The sequence below is a fragment of the Bos taurus genome, chromosome 27 (genome assembly GCF_002263795.3).
Source record: "Bos taurus isolate L1 Dominette 01449 registration number 42190680 breed Hereford chromosome 27, ARS-UCD2.0, whole genome shotgun sequence".
In the NCBI taxonomy this organism is placed as follows: Eukaryota; Metazoa; Chordata; class Mammalia; order Artiodactyla; family Bovidae; genus Bos; species Bos taurus.
In genome coordinates this window covers 2617938-2642180 of record NC_037354.1, presented here as the reverse complement: position 1 = coordinate 2642180, position 24243 = coordinate 2617938, and the positions used below count along the sequence as shown (strand labels likewise).

At 41.1% G+C, this 24243-nt stretch overlaps 1 protein-coding gene across 2 annotated transcripts in view; it reads left to right on the top strand.

The window, feature by feature from the left end:
• CSMD1 (CUB and Sushi multiple domains 1) overlaps positions 1–24243 on the top strand; it is a 2064317-nt gene that overhangs the window by 1571272 nt on the left and 468802 nt on the right. For both annotated transcript variants that reach the window (XM_059882319.1, XM_024986326.2), the window contains exon 11: positions 11016–11119. In XM_059882319.1, coding sequence (XP_059738302.1) covers positions 11016–11119 — 104 coding nt within the window. The remainder of the gene's footprint in view (positions 1–11015; positions 11120–24243) is intronic.

The following is a 24243-nucleotide window of genomic DNA, read 5'->3' as shown; positions in this document are numbered from 1 at the left end:
TTATTTATTTTGTGCTGTTGTACATCTCAGAAAATTGTAAAATTGTTCTCTTATTCTGTATCTCTTCCTATCATCACAATTTCTGGCAGAAACATGTCATTCTAAAAAGTTTAAATATAGTTTAAAGAGGACACTGAAACCAAAGGCACATAAAAAATATAACTTTTGATGAGGAAGCCTAGTGATTCATGTGTGTGTGTGCTTGTGTGCGTGTACGAAGCTAAAGGAAACATTTGGAACTAAATGCCACTGAATCATTCACACTTTAAAACATCAGGCAGCACTATTTACAACAGCCAAAACACAGACACAACCTAAGTGTCCATAGATGGATGAGTGAAGAAAATGTGGTGTGTCTGTGTGTGTACTGCTGGTGGCTCAGCAGTAATGAATCTGCCTGCAATGCAGGAGACGTGGGTTCAATCCATGGATTTACAAGATCTCCTGGAGAAGGAAATGGCAATCCACTCCACTATTCCTGCCTTGGAAATTCCATGGACAGGAGAGCTTGGCAGGCTACAGCACATGGGGTCACAAGAATCGGACTCAGCTGAGCCACTCAATCACTGCCACCATATATACATGCATGCAATGGAATATTAAGCCATACACAGAAAGGAAACGCTACATGATCTCATGTATACGTGAAATCTAAAAAAATTCACAGGAGGTGGTCCTAAGATGGCGGAGGAATAGGACGGGGAGACCACTTTCTCCCCCCCAAATTCATCAAAAGAACATTTGAACGCTGACTAAATTCCACAAAACAACTTCTGAATGCCAGCAGAGGACATGAGGCACCCAGAAGAGCAGCCCATTGTCTTCAAAAGGAGATAGGAAAAAATATAAAAGATAAAAAGAGAGACAAAAGAGGTAGGGATAGAGATCTGTCCCGGGAAGGGAGTCTTAAAAAAGAGAGGTTTCCAAACACCAGGAAACACTCTCGCTGCCGAGTCTGTGGCGAGCCTTGGAACCTCAGAGGGCAACATAACTGGGAGGAAAAATAAATAAATAATTAAAACCCACAGATTATGTGCCCAACGGTAACTCCCAGCAGAGAAGCAGGGCAGATGCCCGCATTCCCCACTAGCAAGCGGGGGCTGGACAGGGAGATGTGGGCTGCATTGCTTAGAGTAAGGACCAAGCCCAAATGCCCCGAGGGCAGTCTGAAGGAACTAACTTGAGATAGCAAAGCAGACTGTGGGATAGCTACCCCACGAAAAAGTGAAAAGCCCTAACCTAAGACACCGCCAGACCCACTCACAGAACAAAGGACTGACTAGAGCTAGCTGGCTGCAGACTGGCCCATCCCCCACTGGAGACAGGCAGGCGAGGGTAGCCAGAGCCAGAAGGAGGCAATCACAGCCCCAGCAAGGCAGTATCTACCAAACTGCAAGCAGGCTTCATTGCTCACCAAGACTCTTTAGGGCTCTGGACGGTTGACATCCACCTGAGAAGGTGTGCCGGTTGTACACCCAGAAAACAGAGTGGCAGGGATGCGGGAGGTGCTAAGTCACAGCGACAGCACTCGCCAAACACCTGGTCACACAAGCTGCTCGGACCTGGGAAGGGCACAAAACGCAAGCCCAACTGAGTCTGCTCCTCTGAACACTACCCGAGTGCCTGAACCTGAGGGGCTTATACCTGGGAGATGCATGCAGCCCAGGGCCAGCCTCAGACAGTTGCTGGCAGAGCAACCTAGAGCCTGAGCAGTGTGGGCAGGGAGGGCACATGCACCATGAGTGGGGACAAACCCAGTGTGGCTGAGACACTGCGAGCACACACCAGTGTTATTTGTTGGCAGTGTCCCTCCCTCCCCACAGCACAACTGAACAAGTGAGCCTTAAAAAAGTGTCCACCACCGCCCCCCCTTGTGTCAGGGAGAAAATCAGACACTGAAGAGACCAGCAAACAGAAGCTAAAACAGAGGGAACCACCTTGGAAGTGACAGATGGAGAAGTCTTGAGGCTACTGTAAGAATAAGACTGAAAACCAGAGGCAGGAGGCTTAAGTCCAAATCCTGAGAATACCAGAGAACTCCTGACTCCAGGGAACATTCATCAATAGGAGCTCATCAAACGCCCCCATACCTACACTGAAATCAAGCACCACCCAAGGGCCAACAAGTTCCAGAGCAAGACATACCACACAAATTCTCCACCAACACAGGAATACAGCCCTAAGCTTCAATATACTGTTTGCCCAAAGTCACTCCAAACCCATTGACACCTCATAACTCATTATTGGACACTTCATTGCACTCCAGAGAGAAGAAATCTAGCTCCACCCACCAGAACACTGACACAAGCTTCCCTAAACAGGAAACCTTGACAATCTACCCGTCCAACCCCACCCACAGTGAGGAAACACCACAATAAAGAGAACTCCACAAACTGCCAGAATACAGAAAGGCCACCCCAAACACAGCAATATAAGCAAGATGAAGAGGCAGAGAAACACCCAGAAGGTAAAGGAACAGGATAAATGCCCACCAACCCAAACAAAAGAGGAAGAGATAGGGAATCTACCTGGTAAAGAATTCCGAATAATGATAGTGAAAATTATCCAAAATCTTAAAAACAAAATGGAGTTACAGATAAATAGCCTGGAGAAAAGGATTGAGAAGATGCAAGAAAGGATTAACAAGGACCTAGAAGAAATAAAAAAGAGTCAATATATAATGAATAATGCAATAAATGAGATCAGAAACAGTCTGGAGGGAACCAACAGTAGAATAATGGAGTCAGAAGATAGGATAAGTGAGGTAGAAGATAGAATAGTAGAAATTAATGAAACAGAGAGGGGGAAAAAAAAAACAAATTAAAAGAAATGAGGAAAATCTCAGAGACCTCTGGGACAATGTCGAATGCCCCAACATCCAAATCATAGGAGTCCAAGAAGAAGAAGACAAAAAGAAAGACCATGAGAAAATACTTGAGGAGATAATAGTTGAAAACTCCCCTAAAAAGTGAAGGAAATAATCACCCAAGTCCAAGAAACCCAGAGAGTCCCAAACAGGATAAACCCAAGGTGAAATACCCGAAGACACATATTAATCAAATTAACAAAGATCAAACACAAAGAACAAATATTAAAAGCAGCAAGGGAAAAACAACAAATAACACACAAAGGGATTCCCATAAGGATAACAGCTGATCTTTCAATAGAAAGTCTTCAGGCCAGAAGGGAATGGCAGGACATACTTAAAGTGATGAAAGAAAATAACGTACAGCCCAGATTACTGTACCCAGCAAGGATCTCATTCAAATATGAAGGAGAAATCAAAAGCTTTACAGACAAACAAAAGCTGAGAATTCAGCACCACCAAACCAGCTCTCCAACAAATGCTAAAGGATCTTCTCTAGACAGGAAACACAGAAAGGGTGTATAAACTCGAACCCAAAACAATAAAGTAAATGGCAAAGGGATCATACTTATCAATAATTACCTTAAATGTAAATGGGTTGAATGCCTCAACCAAAAGACAAAGACTGGCTGAATGGATACAAAAACAAGACCCGTATATATGTTGTCTACAAGAGATCCACCTCGAAACAAGGGACACATACAGATTGAAAGTTAAGGGCTGGAAAAAGATATTCCACGCAAATAGAGACCAAAAGAAAGCAGCAGTAGCAATACTCATATCAGATAAAATAGACTTTAAAACAAAGGCTGTGAAGAGACAAAGAAGGACACTACATAATGATCAAAGGATCAATCCAAGAAGAAGATATAACAATTATAAATATATATGCACCCAACATAGGAGCACCACAATATGTAAGACAAATGCTAACAAGTATGAAAGGGGAAATTAACAATAACACAATAATAGTGGGAGACTTTAATACCCCACTCACACCTATGGATAGATCAACTAAACAGAAAATTAACAAGGAAACACAAACTTTAAATGATACAATAGACCAGTTAGACCTAATTGATATCTATAGGACATTTCACCCCAAAACAATGAATTTCACCTTTTTCTCAAGTGCACATGGAACCTTTTCCAGGATAGATCACATCCCGGGCCATAAATCTAGCCTTAGTAAATTCAAAAAAATTGAAATCATTCCAAGCATATTTTCTGACCACAATTCAGTAAGATTAGATCACAATTACAGGAAAATCTATTAAAAATTCCAACATATGAAGGCTGAACAACACGCTGCTGAATAAAGAACAAATCATAGGAAAAAAATCAAAAAAGTCAAAATATGGATAGAAATGAATGAAAATGAAAACACAACAACCCAAAACCTGTGGGACACTGTAAAAGCAGTGCTAAGGGGAAAAAATCTGGTTCTTTGAAAGGATAAATAAAATTGACAAACCACTAGCCAGACTCATCAAGAAACAAAGGGAGAAAAATCAATAAAATTATAAATGAAAATGGAGAGATCACAACAGACAACACAGAAATACAAAGGATCATAGGAGACTACTATAAAACATTTTATGCCAATAAAATGGACAACTTGGAAGAAATGGACAAATTTTTAGAAAAGTACAACTTTCCAAAACTGAACCAGGAAGAAATAGAAAATCTTAACAGACCCATCACAAGCACGGAAATTCAAACTGTAATCAGAAATCTTCCAGCAAACAAAAGCCCAGGTCCAGACGGCTTAGAGCTGAATTCTACCAAAAATTTAGAGAAGAGCTAACACCTATCCTACTCAAACTCTTCCAGAAAATTGCAAAGGAAAGTAAACTTCCAAACTCATTCTATGAGGCCACCATCACCCTAATACCAAAACCTGACAAAGATGCCACATGAAAAAAGAAAACTACAGGCCAATATCACTGATGAACATAGATGCAAAAATCCTCAACAAAATTCTGGCAATCAGAATCCAACAACACATTAAAAAGATCATACATCATGATTCCAGGGATGCAAGGATTCTTCAATATCTGCAAATCAATCAATGTAATACACCGCATTAACAAATTGAAAAATAAAAGCCATATGATTATCTCAATAGATGCAGAGAAAGCCTTTGAAAAAATTCAACATCCATTTATGATAAAAGTCCTCCAGAAAGCAGGAATAGACGGAACATACCTCAATATAATAAAAGCTATGTACGACAAACCCACAGCAAACATTATCCTCAATGGTGAAAAAAGGAAAGCATTTCCCCTAAAGTCAGGAAGAAAAGAAGGGTGCCCACTCTCACTACTACTATTCAACATAGTTTTGGAAGTTTTGGCCACAGCAATCAGAGCAGAAAAAGAAATAAAAGGAATCCAAATTAGAAAAGAAGTAAAACTCACTGTTTGCAGATGACATGATCCTCTACATGGAAAACCCTAAAGCCTCCACCAGAAAATTACTAGAGCTAATCAATGAATATAGTAAAGTGGCAGGATATAAAATCAACACACAGAAATCCCTTGCATTTCTATACACTAATAGTGAGAAAATAGAAAGATATTAAGGAAACAATTCCATTCACCATTGCAATGAAAAGAATAAAATACTTAGGAGTATATCTACCTAAGGAAAGAAAAGACCTATATATAAAAGACTATAAAACACTGGTGAAAGAAATCGAAGAGAACACTAATAGATGGAGAAATATACCATGTCCATGGACGGGAAGAATCAATATAGTGAAAATGAATATACTACCCAAAGCAATTTATAGATTCAATGCAATCCTTATCAAGCTACCAATGGTATTTTTCACAGAGCTAGAACAAATAATTTCACAACTTGTATGGAAATACAAAATACCTCAAATAGCCAAAGCAATCTTGAGAAAGAAGAATGGAACTGGAGGAATCAACCTGCCTGACTTCAGGCTCTACTTACAAAGCCACAGTCATCAAGACAGTATGGTACTGGAACAAAGACAGAAATATAGATCAATGGAACAAAATAGAAAGCCCAGAGATAAATCCACACACATATGGATACCTTATCTTTGACAAAGGAGGCAAGAATATATAATAGAGAAAAGACAATCTCTTTAACAAGTGGTGCTGGGAAAACTGGTCAACCACTTTTAAAAGAATGAAACTAGAACACTTTCCAACACCATACACAAAAATAAACTCAAAATGGATTAAAGATCGAAACATAAGACCAGAAACTATAAAACTCCTAGAGGAGAACATAGGCAAAACACTCTCCGACATAAATCACAACAGGATCCTCTATTACCCACCTCCCAGAATATTGGAAATAAAAGCAAAAATAAACAAATGGGACCTAATTAAACTTAAAAACTTCTGCACAACAAAGGAAACTATAAGCAAGGTGAAAAGACAGCCTTCAGAATGGGAGAAAATAATAGCAGATGAAGCAACGGACAAAGAATTAATCTCAGAAATATACAAGCAACTCCTGCAGCTCAATTCCAGAAAAATAAATGATCCAATCAAAAAATGGGCCAAAGAATTAAACAGACATTTCTCCAAAGAAGACATACAGATGGCTAACAAACACATGAAAAGATGCTCAACATCATTATCAGAGAAATGCAAATCAAAACCACAATGAGGGACCATTTCACGCCAGTCAGAATGGCTGCTATCCGAAAGTCTACAAGCAATAAATGCTGGAGAGGGTGTGGAGAAAAGGGAACCCTCTTACGCAGTTGGTGGGAATGAAAACTAGTACAGCCACTATGGAGAACAGTGTGGAGATTCCTTAAAAAAGTGGAAATAGAACTGCCATCAGTTCAGTTCAGTCACACAGTCGTGTCCGACTCTTTGTGACCCCATGAATTGCAGTACGCCAGGCCTCCCTGTCCATCACCAACTCCCAGAGTTCACTCAAACTCATGTGCATCGAGTTGGTGATGCCATCCAGCCATCTCATCCTCTGTCGTCACCTTCTCCTCCTGCCCCCAATCCCTCCCAGCATCAGAGTCTTTTCCAATGAGTCAACTCTTCACATCAGGTGGTCAAAGTATTGGAGTTTCAGCTTTAGCATCAGTCCTTCCAAAGAACACCCAGGGCTGATGTCCTTTAGAATGGACTGGTTGGATCTCCTTGCAGTCCAAGGAACTCTCAAGAGTCTTTTCCAACACCACAGTTCAAAAACATCAATTCTTCGGTGCTCAGATTTCTTCACAATCCAACTCGCACATCCATACATGACCACTGGAAAAACCATGGCCTTGCCTAGGTGGACCTTTGTTGGCAAAGTAATGTCTCTGCTTTTGAATATGCTATCTAGGTTGGTCATAACTTTCCTTCTAAGGAGGAAGTGTCTTTCAGTTTCAATTTCATGGCTGTAATCACCATCTTCAGTGATTTTGGAGCCCAAGAAAAACAAAGTCTGACACTGTTTCCACTGTTTCCCCATCTATTTCCCATGAAGTGATGGGACCAGATGCCATGATCTTAGTTTTCTGAATGTTGAGCTTTAAGCCAACTTTTTCACTCTTTCCTCTTTCACTTTCATCAAGAGGCTTTTTAGTTCCTCTTCACTTTCTGCCATAAGGGTGGTGTCATCTGCATATCTGAGGTTATTGATATTTCTCCCTGCAATCTTGATCCCAGCTTGTGCTTCTTCCAGACCAGCGTTTCTCATGATGTACTCTGCATACAAGTTAAATAGGCAGTGTGACAATATACAGCCTTGACATACTCCTTTTCCTATTTGTAACCAGTCTGTTGTTTCATGTCCAGTTCTAATTGTTGCTTCCTGACCTGCATATAGGTTTCTCAAGAGGCAGGTCAGGTTGTCTGGTTTTCTCATCTCTTTCAGAATTTTTCACAGTTTATTGTGATCCACACAGTCAAAGGCTTTGGCATAGTCAATAAAGCAGAAATAGATGTTTTCTGGAACTCTCTTGCTTTTTCCATGATCCAGTGGATGTTGGCAATTTGGTCTCTGGTTCCTCTTCCTTTTCTAAAACCAGCCTGAACTGCCATACAACCCAGCAATCCTACTTCTGGGCATACACACCGAGGAAACCAGAATTGAAAGAGACATGTGTACCCCAATGTTCATCGCAGCACTGTCTGTAATAGCCAGGATATGGAAGCAACCTAGATGTCTGTCAGCAAACTAATGGATAAGAAAATTGTGATACATATACACAATGGAGTATTACTCAGCCATTAAAAAGAATACATTTGAATCATTTCTAATGAGTTGGATGAATCTGGAGCCTATTATACAGAGTGAAGTAAGCCAGAAAGAATAACACCAGTACAGTATACTAATGCATATATATGGAATTTAGAAAGATGGTAACGATAACCCTGTATGCGAGATAGCAAAAGAGACACAGATGTATAGAACAGTCTTTGGACTCTGTGGGAGAGGGAGAGGGTGGGATGATTTGGGAGAATGGCATTGAAATATGTGTATTATCATATGTGAAACGAATCGCCAGTCCAGGTTTGATGCATCATACAGGATGCTCAGGGCTGGTGCACTGGGATGACCCAGAGGGATGACATGGGGAGGGAGGTGGGAGGGGGGTTCAGTATGGGGAACACATGTACACTCATGGCGGACTTATGTCAATATATGGCAAAACCAATACAATATTTTAAAGTAATTGGCCTCCAATTAAATACATTTTTTAAAAAATTCATAGAAGTAGATTCGAACCGTGGTGACTAGGAATGTGGAGGTGGGGATAAATCTGGAGATCTTATGGGCAGCATGGTGGCTGTAGACAATAATACTGTATTGGTCATTGGACATATGCTAAGAGAATGGATTTAAGGTGCTTTTACTTTACATGCAAGTGATGACTAAGTGAGGAGACAGGTTTATTAGCCTGACTATAGTAGCGGTCATGTACTATATGTGTGGACATCAAATCCTCATGCTATACTCCTTAAATACACAAAAATTTTGTTTACAAAAATGAATTCTGTTAATCACATCACTCATCACTGACTGAGAAATGACAGCAACTTTCATTCCAGATGTATATTTTGTTTTGCTCCCAGATATATTTATAGAATGCCATACTTTATAAAAAACTAGGGCAGTGGCAACCCACTCCAGTACTCTTGACTGGAGAATCCCATGGGTGGATGATCCTGGTAGGCTGCAGTCCATGGGGTCGCAAAGAGTTGGACACGACTGAGTGACTTCACTTTCACTTTTAACTTTCATGCATTGGAGAAGGAAATGGCAACCCACTCCAGTGTTCTTTCCTGGAGAATCCCAGGGACGGGGAAGCCTGGTGGGCTGCCATCTATGGGGTCACACAGAGTTGGACATGACTGAAGCAACTTAGCAGCAGCAGCAGCAGCAATGGCATAAAGATTGTCCTTTGACTCTCAGTAGAGGCTGATTGTCAAGACTAAACCCTGACAAAAACGTCTCCGACACCCTTTGCTTTGGCTTAAAAGAATTAAAGAATGATCCTTTTTACACCCAAAATAAAAACACATTTATGTGGTGAGACTCACATCTGTGACATTAAAAATCAGCCAAGCATGACCCTCAGGCTTGAATGGATTATCATTGTTTCACTGCAGGCTGTTAGACAAGTCAACACAGAATCAGTGTGTCAAAAAGGGTAATGGGAACCTCCAGGATGTGTGAATCTTCAATCATTTTATTCTATCTTGTTAGACCATGGACATTTATAAATCAGCGCATGGAAAGACAAAAAATGAAGTAAAACCATCCTTGGTTGCTGGGCTTCATAAACAACAGCCATCAATCCCTACACCTGTTTCAAATTAGATTGCTAAAATAATGTATTCAGACAAACATTGCAATTTGAAAGAGTAGATTTTTAAAATAAATTATAATGGCTATACAACTAATTTTAGTAAGAATTTCAAATAGCAAAATTAATGCATCCCATATTAGCATTGCTCAGGAAAGCACCTGGTTAGAGCCTGCTCAGAAAAGCAACATCAAATCGGATAGTAGTCCAAAGTCTGCCTTCCTCCCTGGTGCCACTTAGACCTCAGGTTTAATAAATAAGCATTTGATGTTTTGTACAAGATTCCAGAGTTTCAGAGTTACTGTTAAATAAATCTCATCAAAGTGTATTTACACTGTTAATGGCTTCTGTATTTGCCATTCTCTCTCACTGTCTTCAGTTAGCTATGTACCTCATTTGTTACTCTAACTACCTGCCTACCTACCTATGTCTATCTATCTACCATCTCTATCATCTATCCATCTATCTCTTCATGTATTTCTACTGCCATCATCTCCATTTACTGATCTCTTTTACCTATCTATTCATCTCTCTCTTTCATCAGTGATATCTTCTTCCTTTCCTTTTTATCTATTACAGATTATCTAGTGTCTCTATCTATGTATCTATCTATCATATAGTTCCATCATCAATCTATTTCTCCTTGTCATCTAGGGCTCTAGCCTAACTTTTTGACATCCCAGACACTCTTTCCCCTTAATCACAATTTCGGTCAACAAAGCAAGAATTACTTTTATCAGGAGAAAAGGATATGTGCTCTACTGAAAGACGTGCATAGTGTTATACCACATCCACGCATCAGACGCAACCTGGTCTTGTCTAGATGATGTTGAGCACCCAAAGTGTTCTTTATTTTAAAAAAGACAAGGCTTTGCAAGGTAAATGTAGAGGACAATTTTCCAGCCTCAGAAGGTCTTTTTCATATGTAAATATGAGTAATTACATGGAATCTGTGGACATCACACTGAAAATGTTTATTTTTTGGTGTTCCAATTATCCTCTAAATAGATCTCATTAACTGCAGTTTCCATTTATTTTGCTTATACTGACTTAACCTTTGGTGATTCTGAACACTATAAATATGAGAATAAATACTTAATGGGCTTAACATATAATATGGGTTGATTTCATTTTTAAACCTGATAATATCTCTGGAGTGATAGCAATTTTGAGTTCCATAGAATCCTATAATCAGGGGCTCTCAAATGTATATAATCATTATTTTAAAAAGCAACTTGATATTATTTGAAATAACAATGGCATTATGGAACAACTGGATATATGCAGTATGCAAGGTCCCAGGGAGTTCCCATTATGCTAAGTAATTCTGTCTTGTGTTTGATTCAGGTCATCAAGCTTGCCTTTGAGGAGTTTGAGCTAGAAAGAGGCTATGACACCCTAACCGTGGGCGATGCTGGAAAAGTAGGGGACACCAGGACCGTCTTGTATGTGTGAGTACATCTTCCCTTGTTTTTTTTCTTTCCTGGGATGGGGAGGTGTCTGTGCAGACATGGGTGTTGACTGGAGATCCTGGTCAGACTTTCCATTCCCAATCAGAAGTTTAATAGATGCCACATGTGGCTACATTAGTGGTGTCAAACTCTGATTTATGTGAGAATTAACTCATCATTATGTTCTATTAATATCTCTGTCAATGTTTTTCTATTTATTTCAAATCATTAAGAATATGGCAAAAATTTAGAATATATTGGAAAGCAGAAAGTAGAGGTGATAAGTTTCTCAACTCAGCTCCTCCCTGTCAATCTCCCTCCACTTATTCCATTATCCATGTTTGGGGAAGTACAAATATTTTCTACAATGAGGCCATGTGTCTTCCAAAGCCTTGCATTCTGTAGAGCTGCATACTAACTGTAGCAGAGATGGTGGGGAGAAGAGTGGGGCTAACACCCTGCATGTCCGTGGTCCTCCTCCCAACCCAGAGTCCTGGGGGATTCAGAAGCAGCCCTGCCAGGTACAGCAGCAGAGTCCCTGCACCAGCTCCTCTGCAGCTGGACTCACAGAGGGGTCTGCACTCACAGAGGGGTTTGCACCTTTCACTCTGGATGCTTTCAGCCTCTTGCAGATTCAGGGCCGTGAGGCGAGTCTGGGTAGTTTTTAGCAGACTTGTTCTTTCAGAATTAAAGCCGTGATCCTGGGGGCATCTTGACTCAGTATCTTCAGCACAGCCGGAAATGTCTCAACAGCCCCTTCCTCTGCGCTTGCAACCTACACAGACAGCTTCCTGTGGGGACTCTGCAGACACCTAAACCAGAAATTGCTTTCACGAATGAAAGTCATTCTGCAGGATTTTCACCTTTTTTCTCTTAATCTGCTTATTCATGGCTGAGGTTTTCTGTTTATTTGAGAGAAAGCTTACCCCTGATAGCTTCAGCTAGGAAACAATGACAAAAGGGGAGCAGTAGTGGCTGTGATGCCCACTTACTCTCTTATTTACGAGTTACTTATGAGGTGATTCATGTTGTAAAAAAAGTTCTGCAGCTGAATGTCTGTCCATACCTTTAAAATTAATAAGCCTGAATGCTGATGGCTCTGGGGACAATCTCTTCTCCTTTGTTGTGTCTTGGACGTACTTTCCTGTCAGTACATAACTTTATCTCATGTTTTGTAACTACTACTACTAACAATTAAAATCATGTTTCATGTTACTGGCCCATGGCCTATGATTATGATTATAATAATAACAGTAGTGATCTCATGGCATTTATTGAGAACATCTTGTGTACCATGCACTGTGCTAATATATATCTTCTTTGGCCTTCACCTTAATCCTATAAGTTAGGGGTTAATACTGTCTTCATCATACAAATGATGAAACCGAGGCTTAGACTTACCCCAATTCGCAAACCTGGTGTCTGCTCCAGCAGGTGTTCAGACTTAGTGATCCTGACCGTGTCTGTATTCCTTATCATTGATAACCTTTGGCTTTTCCCCATCCCTCCCATAATTTCCCCTTCCTAAGAAGCTATGCAATAAACTGCTGCTGCTAAGTCGCTTCAGTCGTGTCTGACTCTTTGCGCCCGCAGAGATGGCAGCCCACCAGGCACCCCCGTCCCTGGGACTCTCCAGGCAAGAACACTAGAGTGGGTTGCCATTTCCTTCTCCAATGCATGAAAGTGAAAAGTGAAAGAGAAGTCGCTCAATCGTGTCCGACTCCTAGCGACCCCATGGAGTACAGCCTACCAGGCTCCCCCACCCATGGGATTTTCCAGGCAAAAGTACTGGAGTAGGGTGGCATTGCCTTCTCCATGCAATAAACTACTTTGTACAAATAGTCATACTGTTTCATGTGCCTTCAGGAAAAGTTCTATATAGATTTTCTTCCACCACAGTATACGAAGGTCCTTATTTCCTCACACTGTTAACAAATAGTTTTTTTTTTTTTTTTTTGCTCAATGACTACCCCACATTGCATTCATTTATAAAAATTGGATTTCTGCAGGATAAGGCCTGGACATCTATATGTTTGCAGTCTGCCATGTTGATGGCAGGCACACAGCCTGGCATGGGTCTGGAGAGGCACTTCTGGACACCAAGTCAGTGCATAACGATGGGGCCAGGGTGCCAGAGATGGAGTTTCCGGCCCACGCTTTGCTCTTAACCATCTGTGACCCACTCTGTACCTGTGTCTTCATGGCTATAAAATATGTATAATAAACGTTTCCTGCCTGTGGTAAGGAGCAAAATGAAATAATGCCTGTGAACACACTGGAGAGGAAAGAAATACAATCCGCACACGAGATAGCTTCATTATTACCATAGCGTCTAATTTAAGAAGGGGTGTCATTAAAACAAATGAGAAAAGTTTTCAACTAAATGCAAAATATAAATGTGGCCAAGTGATGCCGTATAAAGTCCCTTAGGTTGCCATTAAAGATCTGTGGCCGTGCACCCATTGTTTTCCATGCTATTTGTTGTTAGGAGAGCAACAGCAAGCTATGTGTTACGTTGACATAAATGTTATTAGAACCTCCTCCCAATAGCTCAAATCTATAAATGAAAAACTAAATAGTCAACTGAATCAAAGTGAGATGCCCTTTGGGAAACATAATGTAACAAAGATCAGTTGGGCATTTAATCATTTGTAGTAGAGAAAGGCAAAGCCACTGATGTATTTCCTCAGTATACACAATTACAGAAAAAGAATGAATGGGAGAATCACAGCTGGTGTCTTCAGATAAACTGGTTATGTTAGGGGATACATCAAAAAATATTTTTGAGCACTAATATGTCAGACCTGACATACAGGATTCCTACCATAGAGTTTAAAATCTAATTGGAAATGGCAGCGACACTCAGATGGTTATATACCAGAAAGTATATTGAATCACTGAATCTCCTGATACATATTTCAAATAAAATTTGGGTTAAGAACCTTTTCTTATGGGTATCTGATGTATACTATGTTGGGCTCAAGATTTTATACATTCCCATTTTTAGCGGGGCTGAGGAATGAATTCTATTCAGATCTTAATTTTAAGGAGAAATTCAGAAGTGAGAGAGCCTAACTGGCTCATCCTAAATATAGTTTTCAAAAGCCTAATTTCTGTTAATGGCTTTTTATTTTCTCAAGTTTCTTGGCCCAAAAGGAGAAAAACTGAATATTAGGGGAACTCTTTCAATAGCCGAGTCTTCCCAAGAGATGGATGCATTTATTCAGGTTCCTTTTACAGAATGACTGACTTCAAATTAACTCACTAAGCAAATCTCTCTTGAGACGTCTTCAACAATACATATTGATAACTTTCTCAAATGTAATTTGCAGAACTGTATCCAGAGACATGGTTCTTCAAGACTTTCCTCTGGCCTTTGCAATTACTAGCAGCCAGTGCCTGGGAAATGGCATTCATTTCAGGATGTTCTGAGGATTATAGACATAGATGACAGGTTGTAAGTGCCCATCTGTCTAGGGGAGGGATAGTTAGTATCAGGGAAATCTGTGAGCAAGCAGTATTGTCTCTGCCTGAGTACTCGTCACTACTCTTCTATTAACCAGTAAGGAGACTTTGTTGCTGTTCAGTCCCTAAGTCCTGTCCAACTCTTTGCAACCCCATGCACTGCAGCATGCCAGGCTTCCCTGTCCTTCACCATCTCCCAGAGCTTGCTCTAACTCATGTCCATGGAGTTGGTGATGCCATCCAACCATCTCATCCTCTGTCATCCCCTTTTCTTCCTGCCCTCAATCTTTCCAAGTATCAGGGTCTTTTTCCAGTGAGTCAGGTCTTCACATCAGGTGGCCAAAGGATTGGAGCTTCAGCTTCAGCATCTGTCCTTCCAATGAAGATTTAGGGTTGATTTCCTTTAGGATTGACTGGTTTGATCTCCTTGCAGTCCAGAGAACTCTAAGGAGTTTTCTCCAGCATCACAATTCTAAAGCATCAGTGCTTGGGTGCTCAGCCTTCTTTTCAGTCCAGTTCTTACCTGTGTACATGACCACTGGAAAAACCATAGATTTGCCTTTGTCGGCAAAGTGATGTCTTTGTTTTTTAATATCCTTTCTAGGTTTGTCATACTTTCCCCTCCAAAGAGCAATCATCTTTTAATTTCATGACTGTGGTCATTGTGTGTAGTGATTTTGAGCCTAAGAAAATAAAATCTGTCACTGTTTTCACTTTTCCCCCATCTATTTGCCATGAAGTGATTGGACCAGATGCCATTAGTTTTTTGAATATTGACTTTCAAATCAACTTTTTCATTTGCCTCTTCCACCCTCATCAAGAAGCTCTTTAGTTCCTCTTCACTTTCTGCCACTAGAATGGTATCATCTGCATATCTGAGATTGTTGGTATTTTTCCCGGCAATCTTGATTCCAGCTTGAGGTTCATCCAGCCCAGAATTTCACATGATGTCCTCTGCATGTATGTTAAATAAACAGGGTGACAATATACAGCCTTGAAGTTCTCTATTCCCTATTCTGTTTTTCCATGTCTGGTCTAACTATTGCTTCTTGTCCTGCATACAGGTTTCTCAGAAGGCAGGTCAGGTGGTCTGATATTCCCATGTCTTCAAGAATTTTCTACAGTTTGTTGTGATCCACACAAAGGTTTAGCCTAGTGAAGCAGAAGTAGATATCTTCCTGGAATTCCCTTGCTTTTTCTATGATCCAATAAATGATGGCAATTTGGTCTCTCATTCTTCTGCCTTTTCTAAATCCAGCTAGCACATCTGGAAGTTCTCAATCCAGGTACTCCTAAAGCCAAGCTTAAAAGATTTTTAGCATTACCTTGCTAGCATGTGAAATGAGCATAATTGTATAGTAATTTGAACATTCTTTGGCATTGCCTTTCTTTGGCTTGGAATTAAAACTGACCTTTTTCAGTCCTGTGGCCACTGCTGAGTTTTCCAAATTTGCTGACATATAAAGTGCATCACTTTAAAACTCCATCTTTTAGGATTTGTATTAGCTCAGCTATAATTCCATCACATCCACTAGCTTTATTCATTGTAATACTTCCTAAGGCCCATTTGACTTCACACTCCAGGATGTCTGGCTCTAGGTGAGTGATCACACAATTGTGGTTATCTGGGTCATTGAGACTTTTGTATATTTTTCTGTGTTTTCTTGCCACCTCTTCTTAATCTCTTCTGCTTCTATTAGATCCTTACCACTTCTGTCCTTTATCGTGCCTATCCTTACATGAAATGTTCCAAATTCATAAAGGGATTTCTAGTCTTTCTCACTCTATTGTTTGTTGTTTCTTGTGGCTGCTTCATCCTCTGTTCTTACATTGGTTTTTGTTCCTAGAAGTGACTCCATCTCTTGTGTGACTGTAACAACCTACCTCTCCTGTTGTCTGCAAGTGCTGGGTGAAGGGGCAAAATTCACTTTTTTATTAAAAGACTTCAAAACAGCTATAACAAAGCAGACACTGAAAACTGATGTGTGTGTCTATGTATCTTTGGACATTATTAGAGAAGTCAGTCACAGTACATCTCAATGCTTTGGAGAAAAGCCTGAGCAATTTACATTAAGAGTAAGCACATAACGAATCGCTAGTCCAGGTTCGATGCATGATACAGGATGCTCAGGGCTCGTTCACTGGGATGACCCAGAGGGATGGTATGGGGAGAGAGGTGGGAGGGGGATTCAGGATGGGGAACACATGTACACCCGTGGCAGATTCATGTTGATGTATGGCAAAACCAATACAATATTGTAAAGTAATTAGCCTCCAATTAAAATAAATTTATATTAAAAAAAAGAGTAAGCACATAAAGGTAGCTACCTAAATTCTCTCTAGGCAAAACCCTATATTAGATAAGAATTACACTCCTTAGATTCTTAGAACTCTGGAACCTCATGATCAAAACTTTTTCTTCATATAGTCTTTCTCATAATGGTGTTGACTTTGAGCATGGATTTGTATAGGACTGCAGATCAGACTCAAATCCTAAACGCTCTATTCTTCGTGTGGATTCCATCCATTGCTAGCTTTCCTTCCTCCATCTCTTATGGGGAATCTTTCTTCCTTGAGTTCTTGGAGAAGTATTTATTGAAATTCAGATGTTGTAGGACACGGAGGTGGGTAAAAGTAGGCTTTGGTGGGCATGGGGAGGTGAACTGCAGGTGGAGAAGTTCGGAGACTTTCCAACCTTCAACACCACCCCGAGGAGAGTCAGAGAACCTACGTTCTCTGTTCCAACAGCCCTGTCAGTGGGGAGGTAGCCGGACCCCTGGACACCTGTATTTTAGGTTTGGGATTTTACCTGTTCTGGGGTGTCTGGGAGAGCAAGCTGACCTGGGCCTTTCGGGGCCATGTCTCTGGGGAACCTTCCTATGAAGGAGGAGAAGCCATCGGCCCCAAGGAAACACAGCCCAACGGCAGTGCCTGTGGGAGACCGAGCAAAGCCTGTCCCAGCTCATTTGGGGTCCAGACTCAGGGTCCAGCCTGAGTCCTGTCCCAGCTGTTCTGACAGTTACAGCTACAGCATTGACTCACTGCAGCAGTTTTCTCTAAGAAGCTGGAAATGCATGCCCTCCTTGCTGCACTGTTATCCTGCAGAGCTACGGATCTCTTCGCCAGGATTCATCAGTCAGCTCTAGAACCCAGGAGCTGCAGCTACTGATACTTAGCCTGCACGAGAGCCCACACTCCACAAGAGGAACCACTTCAGTGAGAAGCCCACGCTGCAACTGGACAGTAGCCCCCATAGCGAAGAAGCCCCAGCACTGCTAAAAGGAAATAAATAAAAAGTAAAAGAAGACAAACAAAAAAACACGAGGGGCCTGCACCTCAAGGGCAGCAAGCATGGCTCCCCATCTCATGCTGACTTTGCAACCCAAAAGCATTCAAGTGCAAAATGAAACAGCTAATGAAAAATTGTTTGAGAAAGGCTAAAAGTATGAAGCGAAGAGAAGATGTTATATTGTTGTAGTTATTATCTCTGCCTTAAAGTAATGAATTATGTGGTGCTCAGAACTGCCTTTGGATGTGAAATTTACTAACAGGAAGAAGGAAGAGATCTGGACTGTCATTCACTGAATCTGTCTGGACCCTCAGTCTTGTGACCAAGAAATTCTATACCCTGGCCTCCAGGGTTGTTAGGAAATCCACTGACACACCTAGGGGTATTTATAAGCAATGAGTCACTTCTCTCTGGCTGTTTTCAAGATTTTGGTCTTCATCTTTGGTTTTCAAAAGTTTAATTAAATGTGTCTTAACGTGGATTCATTGGAGTTTATCCTGTTTGAGGTTCACTTGGTTTCTTAGAACTGTAGGTTATATGTTTCCCCAGATTTGGGGCGCTTCCAGCAATTATTGCTTTAAATTCTCTTTCAGTCCCGCTCTCTCTTCTCTCCTTGTGGGATTGGAATGATGAGACGCTGAACCTTTGGGTTTTGTCCACAGGTTGCTAGTGTTCTGTTCACTTTGCTTCCACTCTGTCTCCTCTGTGGAGTCAATGAAAGGGATCCTGCCATCCTTTTTCAAGTTCTCATGTCAGCATGCATATCCATTCTGTCTACTATAAGCCCCTCTGGCTACTTTTATTTTATTGTCTATTATTATATTTTTCACTACTGTATTTTTCAGTCCTATAATTTCCAGTTGGGTCTTTTTAATAACTTCTGTTTCTTTGCTGAATATTCTGTTTTGCATTTGATTGCAGAGAGTTTGTAAATGATTGAAGCATTTACACCATGGCTGCTTTAAAATCCTTGTCAGGTAATTTCAACACCTGATTCATTTCAGGTGATGTCTGTTGTTTGTCTTTTCTCATTCAAGTTGTGGTTTTCTCAGCTCTTAATGTGATGAGCAGACCCTGGCTGTTTTGTCTATCGTGTTGTGATGTACTAGAAATTACATAAACCTCTTATTTCAGCAGGCAGTCTCCCTGGTTAGACTTAACACGCAGCTCTTGGCCAACATGTGCAGGCTGGGTTCCGGTGATGGGCTCGTTATCAGGGCCTGTAAGACAGCGGCCCCCAACCTTTTTGGCCCCAGGGACAGGTTTTTGTGGAAGACAAGTTTTCCATGGACCAGGATGGGGGATATTCTGGGGATGACTCTATTGCATTGCATTTATTGCCCACTTTATTTTGTCATCATTACATGAACTCCACCCCAGATTAGCAGGCCTTAGGCCCCGGAGGCTGAGGACCCCTGCTCTATGGCATTGCCCTGCTCCACTTGGTTGGCTTGTGCCCGTGGAGCTCACTCTAGTCGCTGCCCCCTCCTCCAGCTCATGCCTTGTCCCCCCCACCCCATCTCTGGGAGGGGAGGGGAGTCTCAGTCTCAGATTTACAGAGACAGAATCTTCATGGGTCGGGCCACTGGTGTGGTGGTCTCTCTCGTAGGTTCTCCTGCCTCTGTGTCTTTCCTCAGAAAAGGGAGCCCAGGCACTTGGGGAGTGGGAGGCTGGCCCTGGACACCTGTGGTTACCAGGCCCTTTACCACCCCCCACACAGGTGGTGCTGGTCCGCCTGACATCACAAGAGGGATACCAGCTGCATCCTCAGAGGGTGGAGCTTGCCTGTGCAAGAGTCAAAGTCAACGAAAAGCTTGTTCTAATTTCACATAGGTGCCAGTGGGGAGATTTTAACAACTTCAGCATACATACTGTCAATCCCCAGATTTAACTTCACATATAATAGTAATCTGAATATCTATTCTATAAGACCAAAGCCTAAAATGACTTTCTAAAGTTAATTTGATGTAAAAGCCAGAGTCCTGCCACTCTCCCACTCCCAGCCTCTGTTCTACTGTTGGACTGGGCTCAGTCACTCGGTCATGTCCAATTCTTTGCGGCCCCATGCACTGTAGCCCGCCAGGCTCCTATGCCCAAGGGATTATCTCAGCAAGAATACTGGAGTCATTGACATTTCCTCTTCCTGTTCTGGTATATATCATGTAAGTAGACACGTTACCTGTAGGTCCCCTGTGTGAGGAGCCAGAGGGATGCTGTGAGTTGGAGAACCTGGAACTCTGATCAGGGCTGCCTTCAGGCGGATTTGCCCTCAGGATCTGATCAGAAAGGCTCTCAATGATGTGCCACCTGTCCATCCTAAAAGAAATCAGTCCTGAATATCCATTGGAAGGATTGATGCTGAAGCTGAGACTCCAGTACTTTGGCCACCTAATGCAAAAAACTGACTCATTTGAAAGACCCTGATGTGGGGAAAGATTGAAGGTGGGAAGAGAAGGGGACGACAGAGGATGAGATGGTTGGATGGCATCACTGATTCAGTGAACATGAGTTTGAGTAAACTCCGGGAGTTGGTGATGGACAGGGAGGCCTGCTGTGCTGCAGTCCATGGGGTCACAAAGAGTCAAAAACGACTGAGTGACTGAACTGAACTGAACTGAACTGAACCTCAGAGTACAAATGTATGGTTCCAAGACCGGAGTTACATCCCCTCTTCCTCGTTTGTTTAATGATGATGTCAACTTGTGATACACTCTGCCTCCTTTTCTGAGGATTTGCATCAGGGCATCTCTGACTCTCCCTGAAGGCATTTTACTCCATCCTGGAGGGAGGGAGGTTCTTGTCAGATGCTACGTAGACCATGCACTGTGTCTTAGCTTCTCCCCATTTATCTCTGGCACACATTGTATCAACCCAATCAAGGCAAACAGTCAACTACAATGTATATTTTAAATTGCTCTGTATTTCCTATACTTTATCCAGATCTTCTGAAATTTATTGATGTTAAAAAACTGCAAAAGCTTCAAAACAGGTCAGTTTTTAGGCCAGGTTGTAACTTGTAACGTTTACTTGTAAAGGCTCCCCACAACCCTTTCCTTTCAGGTACCTGGCAGTACGTTGCAGGTGTGATGTGTTCCAGGTGTTACTTTGCATCAGATTCATGTTTTGATAGCTTTGTGGCATGCTCAGAGTTTTGTTTTGTTTTGTAATTTTTATTATTTTTTGTTTAGTTAGTGTTGGCTGCGCTGGGTCCCCGTTGCTGCGCACAAGCTTTCTCTGGTTTCTGCAGGCTGGGGCTCCTCCCTAGTTGTGGTGTGCGGGCTTCTCTTTGTAGCAGCTTCTCTTGTTGTGGAGCACAGGCTCTAGGTGCATGGGCTCAGTAGTTGCAGTACTTGGGCTTAGTTGTCCTGCAGCTACGAAATCTTCCCTGACCAGGGATTGAACCCATGTCTCCTAGACCTCAGGGAAGTTAGCTCAGATTTATTGTTTTAATCTCTAGGTTTGAGCAAATTATTTCTTTAATGAATATACAGTAGAATAGACTTTTTTTGGAGTACAGATCTATACATATAAATAAACCAGCAAAGTCAGGATACAAAAGGGGTTTGTCACTTCTCAACACTGTGCTGTCTCTCTGCAGTCACACCTTCTCCCACCTTACACCTTGACCCCCTGATCTGTTCTCCCTCATTAAACTTTGTCTTCTTGAGAATATCACATAAATACAATTACACACTATGTGTTCTTTGAGACTGCAAGTGGGGATGTGAAATGGTACAGCCATTCTGGAAAACACGTTGGCAGTTTCATATAGTTAAATATTTATTTATCATATAATCCTGCAATCCCACTCCTAGGTGGGATTTATCATAAAGAAATAAAATTTGCCATGCATGAATAGAGTTAACTGTATTCCTAATTGCCAAATTGTAAACAACATAAATGTCCTTGGATAGGTGAGTAAATAAATATACCTTAGTCATACAAGGAAGTTCTATTCATCAGTATCAAGAAACAAACTACAAATTCCACATGACATGGGAATTGTATGGTGCAGTGCTGAGTGAACAGAGAAGGCAATGGCACCCCACTCCAGTACTCTTGCCTGGAAAATCCCATGGACAGAGGAGCCTGGTGGGCTGCAATCCACGGGGTCTCTAAGAGTTGGACACGACTGAGCGACTTCACTTTCACTTTTCACTTTCATGCATTAGAGAAGGAAATGGCAACCCACTCCAGTGTTCTTGCCTGGAGAATCCCAGGGACGGGGGAGCCTGGTCAGCTGCCGTCTATGGGATCGCACAGAGTCGGACACGACTGAAGTGACTTAGCAGCAGCAGCAGCATACTGTTTTCATCTGCTGGAAAGGAATTGTAGTTTCCTTTCCAGAAAATATATTTCATGTATTAATATATGAGGGTAGAAATGTTGACTCTTTCAACTTGGGCCAAAAAGACCTGTCCAGAAATGAGACGACTTTCATATACACTGTAATATTAGCAGCAAACAAAGCATTGTGAAATTATTTCCACATGTGTTAATTGACTCATTGTAGCTGCATAGACCGTAGGCTATCAGCCTCCTCTGTCTGTGGAATTATCCAGGTAAGAATACTGGAATGGGTAGCTATTCCCTTCTCCAAGGGATCTTTCCAACCCAGGGATTGAACCTGGGTCTCCTGCCTTGCAGGCAGATTCTTTACCATCTGAGCCACCAGAGAAGTCCTTTATCGTATCATGAGAATGTTACTCACTCAGCTGTGTCCAGTTCTTTGCAACTTATGGATTGTAGCCCGCCAGGGCCCAGGTTTCTCTGGCCATGGAATTCTCTAGGCAAGAATACTACAGTGGGTCGTCATTCCCTTTTCCAAGGGATCTTCCTGACCCAGGGATAGAACCCAGGTCTCCCACGTTGCAGACATTGTTTACCATCTGAGCCATCAGTGAAGTTAAAAGAACAATGACTCCTTTTCATGTGAAAGAATTTAGCCGTTCTCTTGATAGCAGTGCACCCTGGTTGTAGGAAAGGAACAAACACACAATCAAAAGTCATTTTCTTCCTTTTGGGTTAGTTAGATTCAATATGCTGGGACTGATATTCAAAGAAACTTCTGATTTCTCCATAAGTCTTTCAGGTCAGCACTGATCCTGTTGCACAGGGGCCTGTCAGACTACTGAGGTCACCACGGCTCCACCAGGGCTGAACTCTATCAAGGAGACAAGAAAAGTTTAGGTCTAAAAGACCCCTCTAAGATAATTTCATGCAATCATTTCCCGGATGAAGAAACTGACATAGATGTAAGATAATGAAGCTAAAATCACAGGGTAAATTAAAGGCACAGCTTCAGCAGAACCTCAGATGCCAGGTCCTTGGTATGCTAAGATCAAATGAAGATTTAAATCATTAGTGGGAGATATTCCTATGAAATTTAAATATGAAGATATTTAATAAATTTTAATAGGGATTCATTTATATTTTTTTCATGTATGCAGTTATTTAAAGCAATGGCGCATTTTATGTGCAAGAGTCTGGGGGTTAAAAAGGTCAGGTGACATAAACTTGCACTCAAAGTTTAGAATTTGGAAGGAGAAAGAGGAAGTATTAATAGATGCCTGTGATACATTTGTGAAGTGTCTGCAGTGTACTATTCTACAATGACCTGGGGAAGAAAAAAAAAAAAAACCTGCCTCACCTAAGGGAGTTAACAAATGTGAAGTGAGAATCTTCAAAGTCTATAAGAATTCCTGGTTCCTATCCAGGGAGCATAGGCACTCTGGGCAGTGATTTCAATATTTACCAAAATCCAGGAGGCCTAGAAGTGCTGATATTTTTAGAGAATTGTTAAAAATACCAATATGACTGGAGCAACAGGTTAAGAATTCCGAGATGGAAGGAAAGGGTGGTTGGCAGCTAGACACCTCCAATATGATGGCTTTTTCCCCAAAAGACAATTTTAATATAGTTTCCTAATAAAGAAGTTGAATATTCTGGTGGTTAGTTAGAATAATCTTATTTTTAAGTTTAATTAAATTATATATATATATATATATATATAATGTGTATATATATACATATTATATATACTAGAAGGTCAATTTTGGATAAAATAAAGCTGTTTTAAAGAAAAGTTATAGCTTATGTGTTGTGATGGCTATTAAAGTATTTTACCAAAACTAGCATTTATTTTACTTTTCAATTATAAATTGCTCAAAGAAAAAAAAATCCTGTTTTCAACAAACAGTTGCAGAGGGTAATAATATTTGCTTCTTTATTTTAAACATATATTTCTGTCGGTACTAGCAAAGTAAAATACTTCTGGAGGAGAAAAAGAGGAATAAAAAGGGAAGTATTTTGTTTTAAATAATTAGAAAATAATTTTGTAAAATTTAAAAAAAAAACATAAAATACTTTC